This window comes from Hetaerina americana, unplaced genomic scaffold (assembly GCF_022747635.1).
Source record: "Hetaerina americana unplaced genomic scaffold, ioHetAmer1.1.p SCAF_1, whole genome shotgun sequence".
In the NCBI taxonomy this organism is placed as follows: domain Eukaryota; kingdom Metazoa; phylum Arthropoda; class Insecta; order Odonata; family Calopterygidae; genus Hetaerina; species Hetaerina americana.
Genome location: NW_027286069.1, coordinates 90,719,305 through 90,734,609, shown reverse-complemented (window position 1 = coordinate 90,734,609; position 15,305 = coordinate 90,719,305). Strand labels below are relative to the sequence as shown.

Here is a 15,305-nt window from a genome sequence, read left to right as displayed (position 1 = left end):
AAGATTGTTACCATGGGCTGCACTGGAGGTAATTGCGCATTTATTTATTTTTACGTGTAATGATATCCTTAAATATTATTCCCATGAACAAACAATGCACCACTTACACTTAAAGCATAATTGCATCATAATAGAGAAAAACCACACTCATGAAAATTTACAGGAAGGCTATAATTCGGATATAAACACCCACAAAATAAATCCTTCTGAAAAATTCAAACCTAAGGAGATAAAATAGGAGAATAAATTATTAAGTAAAATTTTACTCTTTTCACTAATTTGAATTTTACTATACCTTAAAATTATCTTATGACCATGGAAAATAACATATTTTTCATAAGAAAGACTAATTATTTTGATTCTGCAAACAATTTATTTTGTTCACGCTTAGCTTGAGTGAGAATTTCCCTTCGAATTTAATATTTCTTGGTTTTTTATATGGTTACCATTCTGTGCTTGAATCAATATGACTTTCAAAATAAATTGAAGAAAAATACCTAGCATAGTGAGCCTTGATTAGCCAAATACTTAATAATTACAAGCCTTTGATTTATAAAATAAGCCTCTGTAAGTGGTCCTTAACACTTTATGACTTTTAAGGGCAATCACACGATTGTTGTATTTTCCAATTGCATTAAAAGTTATTAATTCAACATAAATCATTCACACAATCAATACGCTTGGTACACAGGGCATTGATTATAAATTGACTTCCTAATGACATTTCATTGATTGTAGTTCTCAACAAATTTAAAGTTTCTCACAAACCTCCAATCTTAGGATATTAAGTAAAGCACAACAACTATTAATTTGTCTTCATATTTGTATTGGTATTAACACAAATTGAAGAAGTGATGTAACTAGGGTGGATACGTGGTCATTTGCTTCAAAATCATTGTATCAATACTTTGAAGGACATCACAATTTTCAAGACTTTTTTATTTACTAGCTGAGATGCTCAATTTTATAATTTGAGCAGGGATGCTGGCCACGGTGGCGGCAGGGTAACATCCTCATCTGCCAATTCAAGGGTTGCAGGTTCTATCCCAGCCTGGATGGGTTTTTCTCCACCTAGGGCTTGGATGTTCACAATCGTGTCCTTTGTTATCACTGTTAATATTCCGATGTAAAGGGCCAAAAAGTGCTGTTTTTGGACTAAGGCTACATAAATTATTCTAATGCATTACTGAGACTTATAACATTTGCATTTCTAAAGGGGCCATATCTTACATCAATTTAAAAGAAGTATTGGTTAAATGCTGTACATAGCCATGTTATTAAAAATATAACAATTTAATAAATCACTAATGAAATAACAGTGGAATGATTGCATCAGTACCCTTAATGGTGAAATATGATCCCAGAGGACCATGCACATAATTCAAACCTTGTATAGTAACGCTCATTGCTAGACAGGAAATTCGGAAAAACAGAAGCAATAAAATATGTTTCTGAAATTATTCCAACAGCATCACAAGAGTATTTATGGCAATGTGTCTGGTTATTGAGAATGCATTGTACATTGAAGGAGAAGTGCTCTAACTTACATTTCACCCTCCTGTATAGCTGCCGATTAACTTAGAATATTTTACGTCTTTGTAAAAACCTACCCTTTGCTCCTTAAGCCTACTCTTACCCTTTGCCCACCCCTTCCTTTCCCCTACTCATATTTCTACTCCCCTTAAATCAGCTTCAAGCTGATACCACCAAGAGAATAGAGGAGGGACACCTCACACATACTGTCCACTAGACAGGCTCCTTATACCCTCCTAAATCTTTGCAGCAGTGAAAAGATTCAGCAATATTACCAAATCATATAATTGTTATTGTGATGAACCCTGGGTCAATGTATTTAAGCTCTTGAAAAATTTGCTTACCTCAGATGCAACAAAATTATATGCAATTCCTTATTCTATGCAGGCATATACCACAATATAAACTCATGTTCATGGGAAATGACTCATTTTGCACAATGTAGAGAGAATCTGTTAATTATTTTTACGCATGGTTCATGTATTAAGTGCTTTTAATCTTTCACGATAGTAAATTTTGTAGGCATTTCCAGATCACAATCAAGTTAAATTATTCATTACTTGACCTATTTGGGAATGTGAAGACTAATACAAAAAATTGCATGATAATGGAATGCCAAAAAGAAACTCTTCAATATCAGCATTAACAGAGTCATGGATAAACATAAGACTGACCAATTTGTTGACTGTCATCACTACAGACGTCTTGCCATGGCGTGATCACCTCCGAGTCAAACTATAATGATACTAGAAACTAAAATTTGGAAGCCTTGAAACTTAAAACCATTTATCAGTATCATTGTTGACCTCTGGCGTCATCAACATCCTATGTTTACATATAATAGACAGTAAACAAAAACTCAAATCCTGCAGCATTCAAATATTTGAGCCAAAACATTATTATTCCAGATCTTTGATAACTCCTCAATAATATGTACGTAGGATGAAATAACACTTGAGTTCTGGACTACCTTGAATTTCTATCAAACAATCAAGGGGCTAGAGTGTTGTCTATTTACAGTTTGAACATCAAATGCATGGCTAATTCATGGCTTTCACAGTTCAATAGTAGGCTGCCATGTTAACGTAAATCAGGTCCCAGTGAGGAACATCACAACACACAGTAAATTTCTTAAGTTCCTTTTAATTCTATGCATAAAAGATGTACCATTAGTCACAAGTTTATTTACTAAAGAAAAATGACTCACCAGATGATGAATTAGATCCAGAAAGATCACTAGTGTTTGGTGTCGATGTAACTTGTAACCTTCCAATAGCTACAAGGCAACAATGAGACGCTGCATGGCCTTCTTCATCACCACCTCCTCGATCTATTTGGACACCTAATTGAACATGAAAAAATTAAGAGTAAGCAAATGCATGTTCAACTACACCAATAAAGCTAATATAACAGTTATAAAAATTTTTAATGAGAAATTACACTACACAAAATTAATACATTTTTCTCTGGATGTTATGTTAATAATAGATTTCACCAGAGGAGGCCGCAACTGTTCATGTGCCTCACGACAAACCGTTGGTTCCCTTATTTAATATAATTAAAAAATAAGTGAAGGAGTAGGCTTCCATTCATTTTAGTTAACATGCAACCATTAATATCAATAATATTAATATATCCCTTGTTTCATTATTCACACCAATTTATTGTTAACAAAGTGTATGCTTGCTGTACCTTTCTTCATCACTATGGGGGGCAAGATTCCCTTTACTTCCTCCTGAGCACACACTCATCACTTATTAAGGGCTTTCAAGTCTTGAGCTGTTCCACCATAAAACTTTCAGAATAAAGCTTACTTTATTTTAAGTTGGTACCTACAACTTGTACCAAACACCAACTTAACAAAACTACCTTTAATAAAAAAAGCAGTTGATCAAATCCAAAGGGCTTATATCTGATGAACTCAATGTTCAATAAGGATCATATAAAAAACTTAGATGTCAGTATTGTTATCAATCAGCCTCTTTTATAAAACCCTCCCTATTTCTGGAGAGTTCTCTTAAAATCATTTAAATATGATACAAGCAACAAGATAAACAGCATAAATTTCTTCTGGTCTGTGACAATTTCTCAGTCACTCATACTCAGAACAGCCTGCAATGGTATCTTAATTAAATATTCCCATTTCATCAAGACTCTTGGACTTCCTCTCTTGGGTAACCTCATATTCAATTAATTTACTATCACAAAACTTCTTCAAATGACATTTTTACTCAATTCATTGCAACAAAACACTGGAGCATTCAACAAACACACCTTCATGCAAATGTTTAGCTAAGGGGCACTTCCGACCATCAGAAGAGAACACATATGTGTTTTTCACAGACTCAACTGTCTGTTAGTCTGGAGCACCCGACTCTCAAGGATTTCTTTTGTATTTCAGTCAAATATATATCCCATGCATTTGCCTCAGCTGAGAACCAAACAGAAACAAATCAAAATATTCTTCCCCAATTCTTTGTTCTAATGTATTTTTCAAAGTGCTTATAGAATGGTATCAATAATTAATGCATCTACTGAGATTAAAAAATGTAATAAGGAGAGTTTTAGTTTGATCAATGCCAATAGTTATTAGTCTTGTAAGAAAAATAAATTCTCTTGACATTTCCTTGGGCAGGAACATGTAAACATTAGGAAAATATCCTGAAGTTGATTAGCCTATAACTGGAAACATTGTTGCATGTGAGAATGGCTGCAATAGACAAAACCATGATTGACAAGAGAAGCTTGTACCGGAAGTTTCATGATAGCCACCCATCCTTCTTTTGCCACAAAGTATCAAATAGTCAATCAACCGAAAAACAAACACCAAAATCAGCAAAAAATGCAAATACTTTCTCATTTCATGAAACACACTGAAAAAACTGAGGACACTAATAATAGAATATCAGAGAGACTCACTTTCACATATATTCATTTTTATATGTGAAAACTTACTCATGAACATGATAAATGGAACAAAAGTAAGTAACTAAATGGTATGGAAATAAAGGCATGAAAGTTATTTGGTGAAAATTCACCTTTTCAGAATACACTCAAATAAGTAGTAAGGAGAAATCTGTATATTCTAACTGTTCTAACTGTATTTAACTGTCTAGTTTTTCAGTTTTCGATTCAAAACATCTCATATGTACATCCATACCTGAGGGAGGCCAGTTCTTAATGTAGCCAGTGCAGTGTACTACAACATAATTCTGGCCATCTCGTGTTGGGCCCAAGCTATTCCTCTGCTTCATGCGGTTCAGGTGCCCGGCAGACATGGTCTCAGGCTGAACGTTCCCGACTTTCATTCGGCATATGAACCCTCTCCGTGATCCCATGCAGAGACGCATTGATGCTAAATTAAATAATCAATGAAAAAATTATAATAAACATATAATAAAATTATCAGATATAATAAAAAAATTGATACAGAATGAATCCACAAGAACATTTAAACAGGCAATAATACAACGAAAGACTGAATTTTATCATTGAAATCTCACTCTTTGAATATCGTTTGATGTTTACTGTGCTGGTAATGTTGCAAAAAATTAAGCAATAGAAGATATTAAAAAATTTATGAGGTCAATGTAACAAGGAATACAATCTTTGCAAATATATTTATAATATCCAAAAAAATTTCAATCAATTTATTAACAAAATAAATTTTTCAATGCTCAAGACTAGCATAATTTCATTGCTGAATGGTTCTGGAAACACTTCGGCATAAAAACAAAATTATCAATTGTTATTTGACTACAGTGAATCAAGATATGTCCCAGGTACATCACAAACATGGACATTTAATGTGACAAATCAATTTTAACTTGTTCAGAAAATATGGCTGGATATGCTTAACAATATCTTAATCAGTAGATTTAGCTATTTCCAATTTAAATATAATTTTAGTCCACATAATCAATACCTGATTTCAAAAATGCTTCCTGTAATTGCATTTATAATGGAGTTAATCAGAATAAAAATAAGAAATTGAACACTCACATTGGTGACCCTCTTTCTTCACCGTCCCAGTTTTAAGGTCCAGTATTCGACCAGTATTTTGAGGGTCTTGAGTAGACAGTTGCTCCCTCACCTTCTCAACATCCTCAGGATGCAAATGATCAAAAATACATGATCCAAACCAATCACTCTGTGAATAAAAAATTACAGCATTTGTAAACAAAAAGTAATATATTACATAATGAGTTATTTGATCAAAGCTTTGTCAATAATGATGAATGGTGTGAACAATTATCATGTCATCTTTAATTTAATAATACAACACACTACTTATTATTCAATAGCAGGACATTAAATTGCCCTTTTTTAATTCCAAGAGAGCAAGTCGACAATAAAATTCATACACTCAAAAATGAGAGATTTTAGTCTCAGCACCCATAAAAAATGCAGCAGTCACAAAATTTAGAACATTTCCCCATCCATTTTTAAAACTGTTTGGAAAAGATTAAGGATGAATTGTTTTATATTTATAATAGGTTAATGCAAACACACTATGTTTCTTTAAAGATCATTCTCCCTTAGCTTTTCATCTAGATACCTATTAACCTATCATGACCTTCATAGTCACATTCCTCCCAGTGTAATTATGTGCAATAAAACTGAACAATATGAAAATTTTGTACAATCAAAATTTTTTTAAGATGCTGCAATGACTATGAAAATTAATATTAGATTACAAAGTCAAAAAAAGCTATGTTGTGAAATCACAGTCTCTGTGTAATTCATAATATAAATCAGCAGCTAATGGGAAGGTATAGGAGAGGTAATTACTAAACAGAATAACACACCCAGTATATGATAGGATATTGCCCTTATAGCTATACGATTTCAGATCTCCAATAAAATACATAATAAAAAATGTTAAGGCAATGATGACACAAGGGCAAGGTGATAAATATTTTTATTTTTAGATTAATGATAAAAATTCTCGATAAACACCCTATTCACACCCCCAACACTGTCTTCTTTTTTAATGCAAAAGCTCCAAATCCAAAAGGTCATAAAACTGCAAAAAGTAGAAAATAAGAATTCCAATGAGGAAGATAGACAATTTTTGACAATGGACCATGAAACATCTGTAAAGAGTCGATTAGGTTAATAAGGTGAATGCTAATATAGCATGATATTTCAAATTAACATAAGCCACATAATAAAGAAGAATACAATTTTTTATGTAAATTTAAGATCAAGGGTTATTAATTTCAAAAGTTCCATTTTTTGTTGCCAAGAATACAATATCACAAATGCCACTTCAAAAAATATTCTGACAGATTAAAATACATCGGTTTCAGAGAGAAAACTTTTTATTGTAAGTTTCAGATGAAATATTTGGCACAGCATAAACATGACCAGTTTCTAGCTGTAATATTTTAAACATTTGTCATTGGTTATATATATATATACTTACAATTTTCTGAAAAAGTTAAGCAGAGCTTATGGGTGGGTTGCATTTTTGTCAGTCCATAGCAGTTATTGTGATAGGTCCCCAGTACTATTTGAAATCTATAACAGCACCAAAACACAGTAAGCTGTGCTTTCAATTACTCTCTAAATAGCTCCCATCTACTGAATTTAAATAATTTTTTTATGGGAGGCGACCAACAGCTAAGGTTATTTGCACCATTGGGGATGGATGGAAAAGGAATGGTGGAGAGAAACCTGGTGTCGGCATTAGCCTACTCTTGTCAAAAGGGGCCAAGGGGTCTGCGGTTTAACGTCCCATCCAACTGACGTCAAACTCGCTCAAAGTGCTCTCCACAAAGCCCCTCAAGTACGGATTAGGATACCAATGAAAAATATGTTGCCTCCAAGATTTGAACCTGGGCCCTCTTGGGGGGAAGTCTGTACATTAGCCACCACACCATCCCGATCCCCGTGAATTAAAATAATATACACCTACTGGTTACAACTGAATAGTTAAGTACACAATTACCTGTGCTTGATTAAGTACAGGGCTGACAGAATCAGAAACATATATAACTCGACCAGTGTCACATGTGACTACAAACAGGAACCCATCAGCAGCTTCAAGGATGAGGTGCTTGAGTTCTTGGTCAGTGAGGAATGATGGTTTGTAAGTCCCATCTGAGGTTGTGTTCCCAGTGCCTAAGTAAAGAAGAAAACAAACAATGTCAAATTTAAAAATATTAGCACCAACAGAAATCCTAGCACTTAAGTCGCAATGTTTTCAACACTTCCAAAACACATTACTTTTAACACATAGCCACATTGAGTTTGATGATATTTTTTTATATTTCTTCCTCATTAGGTAAAATATAATGAATTTTTGTTGTCCACGACATCCAGGCAAGTTGTATCATCAGCTAACTTAACACAAACTCATGTGTGCAGTATTCTTGCATTACACAAGTCTTTCCTTGTGGAATAGTCATGCTCAGTATTTTTTGCATGCAGTGTGTATCATCATACTCTATTGAGTAGCAGTATATTTATAAAAGGACATTAGCAGGTGTTGAAAATTTGTGTTTGTAATGAACACATTGATATTTACATTTCAGAGGCAATCTCATTTATTGTATCAAAAGTTTAATTTCTGCTCAATTTAATTAAGCTGATAATATAATTAAGCAGATAAACTTAATATAATAGGCATTAATATAGAAATTAGTCACTTTCATTCCATGTTTTAGATCAATCCAATAAAGTATGCGTAGGCAAACTGTAGGTGTTGGCATAACAGTTGAGTTACAGTTACAAAGTTTCCACATCCAAAACTTTTTTATCAAGAAGAGATTAATCAACAACAGAATAAATATAAAATTGCAACTTATAGTAATCCCGAATCCATTTACTGGATAAAAACTATGTTCATAAGAGTTATGTACTCAAGAATTTGTATGATGTCACCATAAAAATATGGTTTTCAGGGAAATTTAACTTATTGCGAAACAAATTACTATCATGTACATGAATTATGTATGCTCATCCTCATCTTAAACCGTAAGTATTTGTATAAAATGATAGCAATTTAGTTTACTTACAACAATGAATAAGTACGTACTTGAGTTGGTATTGCTTGAAACATGCATACAAATTGTCATGGGAAAGTGTTTTGAGAATCCACAAATAAGTGGGTATGAAATAAAACAACCACAGGTTGTTTTATTTCATGCATGATTATTTCACACACTATCAGGCTGAGTATTGGGTGAACTCTATCATCACCAAACCAACTGACTTTCTGATTGATTATGGTGTTTATGGTTAATATAGCTTTCCTTTGGTTATACTTGCTCATGCCTTTATGAGTACAAATACATTGAATATCTATGTTAGCTTTTGAATGGTATCCAAGAAACAACTTATTTTTGATGTAATGATGAAAAAATAGCGATTTGAACAAGATCCAATCCAATGAAATCAATTAATTTGATATGGTGGTTTATTCTTAATATCAAATGTAAGTTTTTACTGCAAATTTTCAATGAATTTATTATGACATTTTTGGTATAATCTCAATCAAAATTAGAGTAATTCATATAAAGTGAGTGAACACTAGTGATAAGAAAATTAATGTCCCCGTCAAAGTGCAACAAAAAAATGCAATTTTAATGCAATCATATTATGTTACATGCTATCATAACAAATTATTGATATTATTATGTCAATGTAAGTTTAATTATGGTGACGAACTGATAAAGAATATTGAGAAATTATTGATAAAATTGTCATTTAATTTAACTCATAGTGATGTTTTGCTAGGTTTATGCTGATGAGTTCAATGCAATTCTCTGATGAAACAGGTATAGTCACTTTTAGGTTAAACATTACTGCTAAAAAATAATTTTTAGGCTGAACAACATCCTGTTTTTTTGCAAACTTACCCTGTAATTTCTTAATGATTTCCAATCACTTTTTAAATCATTATACCATTCGGGAATTGTGACTTTATTCACAACTGTGAATTATATTAAACCAGAGTTTTCATCAAATTAATATGGGCATATCATTACATTGTGTTTTAGAGCATTGTAAACTTCATCAGATTATTCCATGTAAATCGCGAGAACATATTAAAAATCATATCCAGTCAATTTGCTCATTTGTGTAAGCTGGGTAAATTTGTTTATTTAGAGTGGGTTTAACTCCATATTACTTAAAAATTGGATTTAATTTTTCAATAATTGGTTCCAAACAGGGTTTCTGAAATTTATTGGTGATACTAAAAATATTGGTGATATTAAAAAATATAGGTAGGTACTCAACAGTAGATCACTCACTGTAGTCATCAGAATTAAGAACCTATGTCGTATAAAAAAGTGAATAGTAGTTTTACATTATGTAAAGAGGAAGAAGTTATAATGAATTGAAATCAATTAAGTGCCTACCTCAAATCTACTTTAAAAGTCATACTATACCTGTTCTATATCAATGATTTCTTGTAAAAGAAGCATGCCACCAATCAATTTGTAACATCACTTAATATTTCATGACCACTTTAAAGATCACTAAGGCAATTTATTAAGAAAAGTTTGATACTCTTGCTTGTTTTGCCATTTCTTGATCTTTCATAGACTTAACATACATATTTATCAAATTGCCAAAAGTAAACATGTAATTTGGTGGAATGAAATGTAACCAAAAGAAAAAAACGAACTGCTGACAAATTTCAATTAAAATGTTATACCCCGAGTTTTGTATATAACAGTTAGTAAATGGCAATAATACAATTTCTCAAATTAAGGGCCAAATTAAATAACTAGCCAAATGAATCCGTTAATAATAAGTTATAATAACAAATACCCGCCCTAAAGGATCCAATTGATAACTTTCAATTGAACAAACACTGAAATTGAAAATTAATAATGTTTGCCACTTTTAAAAATGTCATCATCTGACGATGATGCCAACAACATCACCTAATGTGCAAGTCACATTGTTTCATACTTTGCACTTTTTCCTGTTTCTAGAAAGATACAGCCCACTAAAATATGCTTTACATAAATCAGTGTTTCATACAAATTTCTTCCAGCTGTTTTCTCATTTTGAACGAAGACTGAATGCATAACTTAGATGTACCCTATGCACATAATCTAACCAGCTTCGTTCATTCTCGCTTAATCTCCTCTGCAAGAAAAGAGTGCTATAAACTTCACTGGACCAACTGTACTAAGTTTTCTATGAGACTTACGGACAGCAACTACAAAATGAGGTCGGGAATGAGTCTAAACGGGAAGGGAAAGTTCTATTTGAAACTTAAAAACAAAATTAGACGTTTAAAGAAAATACTGTTATCGGAACTACAGCCCCACTAGTTCATCAGCAGTAAGGTAATAAGAATATGACCATATTTCCGAGCCCCAAACAAAACGTTTTCTATATCTTTCTCTCTCTGATGAAGCAATGATTTCACAAATATATGCTTAGGGATGGAACAACAAAGGGTTGCGAACTATGAAAAGTTCCGGCGTATTATGAAACGGTGACGAAAAATTCTCAGTGAGCCAAATTTAAACTTTCTACCGCGAGCGGCACGTTTTGAGCCGTTTGCCAAATATATTTCCAGCTACTTTTCCCAACGCAGATGCAAAAATCCCGACGGTACTGTACATAGGATATTTTTCTCCTTGGCTTTCGTCTTCTCCTGAGATCTCTGGCCAAAGCGATGCGGCCCGCCGGCCTCCCTTGCTCCCCGACGACTTTAGTATTCCGGGCGTTTCCGCACTCGTGTCGGCGGGCTCGCGTGGCTCCTCAGCAACTTGCACGTAAGTGGCGGGCTCACGAAGTGATCACTACAGCCAGGAAGGAGCTACTGGAAGAGGCGGCACCGCACACGAGTTCGATCACCGAGTTTCGTGGAAAGCATTCGTGCGACACAGTGATCTCGTCCCATTTAGCTCTTCGTAACAGAACACGCGCCGCGCCGGACGCCAACAATATAGGGCGGGAAACGATATAAAATATCGTAGTTTCCTGCGCAGCAATAAGAACTCAAATACGAATACTACAAATACTCAAATACCACTAAAGACTATATTCCAAAGTATTAGCCTTAAAATGTACGATTTGGATTCCCTATCGCCATATCCCTCCAGATAACAAGTTTTAGACTTCCTCTGTATCCGACAAGATACGCGTGGGTTAAATAATCAAAGACACAAAATCACACCAAACACTCGTCATTAAAAGAAAGCAACATTTAGACTTCATAAACGCATTACACCTGACATATCGGCACACGATACATAGGCACTAAAGTATATGAATTTCAAAATATTATTCTGCTTTCCTAAGCTATAAGCGCCCGCGCGGGTGACAACTTTCCAACTCACATGCATGTAACCACTGTTCCCTCCATTTACTTCGGCTCACTCACCAGATCTCATTTAAGAGCTCGCCAAAATGCTTGAACTTCCGAGCATATGTCAGTATTTAGGTCACAACTTTTACTAGACTATGTCACACGAAAAAGGTGTCTCAGAAATTATAACAAATAGAAACATTTTACCATTGCCAAAGGGTTTTTCTTTCCCTATCGTATCCTAAGTTGAAAAAATATTTCAAACTCCTAAATGCTTTAGCAACGCAATATACTCGTAAAAAAGGACAATAGTGAAATTACGCCTCCATTACAGAATGTCCTCTAAAGGGACATTCTCAGGTGTCCTTCGCCGATTTAATTCAAATTTTGGTGATCGACACGATCAAATTGGCTAATATTCAATCCGATACTCTTTTTTTAAGCCACAAAAACATCCTTTTGTATTTCATTTTGAAACTGCCGACCACATGTTCTTCATGTCCATCACATAATTCCTGGAGATGAAAATGAATCAACATTTAAAAATCAACAGCCTACAAAAGGAATTTAAAGGATACGTTAGACAATGGTTGAGGTTAGACAATATCGTGAGCACTAACTGACGAGAAAAAAATATAAAATTTGATCAGATACCTGACCGCTACACGAAAACAATATGAAAATAACAAATAACATATAAGGGTCGTCATTTAACCAAATTATCCCAAAAAAGGAACGATTTTGATGTTTACATTTTAAAATAAGGACTGACAGCCTCGTAAGAACGCAGAGCGTGGATTTTAACTAAAAACCCATAATTATTTCCTTGGAAGATAATGGAATTAATGACTGCACATTAAATTTCAAGCTTAATTAACTCCGAAAACGTATACTTTATCGAGCCTGAAAAATGCCTGCTTAAGACATTAAAGCCTATTGTTACAAAAAATACTTGAAAATTAATAATACTTTAGAAAAAAATGGCCAATTAAGGCATATTTTGGTACTGTTCTTATTATTTTGACAATAAGAGTACAGCGTTATCTCGACGTTGGTGTGCCCGGGGCGAAGACCAACTTGAAAATGACGAGTCCATCACTGCGACGGCGAAGGCATTTGCGAGGATTGTAAAAAAAATATTGATCATAAATGTTCAATTTAATTTTTTATTCATATCAGCTCAATACCATAATATAAAAATGCTTAAGTTACATTGTCGAACACTTATAAAATAATATGCAAGTTAGTATGTTGATATAGTTCTTTGAATTACAATTTAATTCATTTCTTTCTATGCTACATAGAATATTTTTTGTGAAGCCCGTGAAAAGTTTTCTCAAAGAATAAGTTTTATTCCATTCTAGTAAAATATTTTTTTCCTTTGAAAACACAGTACAATTTTCCTTTGAAAACACAGTACAATTCGTTGACGTAATTTTCGTACATAGGTATTCGCCCTTTTCATAAATCAAAGTTGATAGTCGACAGACACGATTTTTATTACTGTACTGTTATTCGATGTACATTAAGAGCTAACTTAAAGTTTCATCAAGTTCTACTGAAGTATTGGAAGAACCTTTTTTTAGTCAGAAAAATTAAACTTTAACATTTGAAAAATCCACGTTTAAAACATTTGGGTTTTAAAATATCTTTTATACTGTTACATACTGACGCCAATAATTGAACATTTTTTCTTATAAAAATAAAACTGTTGATCGTTTAACTCTTCTTGGAACCACGAGTATGATTGCCACCATTGATTCTCGCGGCCAGATTCATGCTCAAAAAATGTCCAATGGAGTATTATGCCAATGAACATCGAATTCATAATATGCACAGGATTGTGGTTCTGGGTAACTAGGTAGAGGCAGGAAAAGAACAGGCATGTAGGACGGAATGGAAAAAGTATGTGGATTTGAAGAAAGGCTTCAATTTGGGAAGATTTGTAATCCACGTTTTAATGAATATAGTATATCAAAAACTTACTTCGACCGGTAGAATACTATTATTGATAATAAAGTAACACTGAAAGGAGAGGAGGACTTTAACGTCTAAGAGGAGTATTTTAATCGACGAACTGTTCTTAAAAGGGGTATATCAAATGAATTGCTCAGCTATTCATATATTATACAGTTTCAACATGTGGAATTCCTTTTTATGGGGAAGAAAAATAAGAAAAAGGCTATTTTTTATTTTCATAATCCGGATTTAAACAGACAGTTTTAATGTTATCAAAGCGGAAATCTATGGAAAAAATTCTGAGTCGCTCCGATAAAACCGTTGAACGTTACCATCAAACTTCTCTGGGAAGGAAGTTGAACGTAGATAAATGAATAAATAGGTACTTCAAATTACAAATTCAGGTAATGAGGGCAGAAGTAACTACCATCACATGAGGTAAAGTTTTATGCATTTCATGTAAATCGGACAAATTTCAACTTTATTCAACAATCATTGCCATGAAAACTGTAATGACTTCTTGAATCGCTTTAATTGGACGGGAAAATACAATGAGTCGGTGATGGGAAAATTACTAAGTTCGAACACCGTCTATAGGAGTATTTTCACGCAAAGCTTCCCTCTATCCTGTTAATTTAGATAAAATGCGTACCCGCCAAAACAATTTATTTGGGGATAATATGATTTCAAGGCCTCATTGCAATTTAATTAATCATTCACTAGTAACAAATAAATTTGTTTAACAGTTCCTCCGTTAGTAAAAAAAATCAGGCCCGTTGAAAATGTTTTTGTCGTCACGTTTAACAGGATAAAATTCGCATGAGATTCAAAATGCGAAAAGTTTAGGAAAGCCTAGCATACAATAACTGTTTTGGAAAACATATGAATGGAATTAAATGTCTCCTCGTTCACTAGGCACTTTCCGGAATTTAAAATGGCAACGCCAGAATTATTCATCCAAGTCGATTCATGAATTTACAAACAATCAAATACGCACTAGAGCCCAGAAAAATTCACAACAATTGAAACGTGCCTTGGGTATCCGAAGAAACATTAGGGGATCGAAAAACAATGGCCATCGCCACAATGAGAACACCACCGATGGTTCACCGCGCGAGGGAATGTGGAGATGCGGGGATACTTCGGTCGATCCCTCACGGGATCCGAATTCAGACCCCGTAGCATTGGCATTCGGGAAGGGTCAACCGACGGGCGACAAAAGGTCACGCCTGAACGAGTAAACATGAAGCAGAAGACATATTGCACAAGTCGTGAAAACTTATTAAGATGGCACTTGCCCAGCAGCGCTGAAAATTATGTTAGCATATCCCTAAATATTATTCTGTTTCAGCGCGTGACTGATAACATAACGACTTTCAGCATTACTGGTCGTAGGAGAAAGTAACGATGTAATGTCTACATTTTGCTCGGTAATGCCGACGTCCATTTGAGTCTTAACCTCCGGGATTCATCGCAAAAACTGAAACATTTTAGAGAAGGGACTACTCACATTTACAAATTTCATCCGCTG

General features: G+C 33.9%; 1 protein-coding gene across 5 annotated transcripts in view; it reads right to left on the bottom strand.

Moving 5' to 3' along the window:
* tgo (Aryl hydrocarbon receptor nuclear translocator homolog tgo) overlaps positions 1-15,305 on the bottom strand; it is a 159,563-nt gene that overhangs the window by 11,184 nt on the left and 133,074 nt on the right. For all 5 annotated transcript variants that reach the window (XM_071593113.1, XM_071593109.1, XM_071593108.1 and 2 more), the window contains 4 exons: positions 7,487-7,659; positions 5,536-5,683; positions 4,694-4,888; positions 2,741-2,875 (listed from right to left, as the gene is read on the bottom strand). In XM_071593113.1, the coding sequence (XP_071449214.1) occupies positions 2,741-2,875; positions 4,694-4,888; positions 5,536-5,683; positions 7,487-7,659 (651 nt within the window). The remainder of the gene's footprint in view (positions 1-2,740; positions 2,876-4,693; positions 4,889-5,535; positions 5,684-7,486; positions 7,660-15,305) is intronic.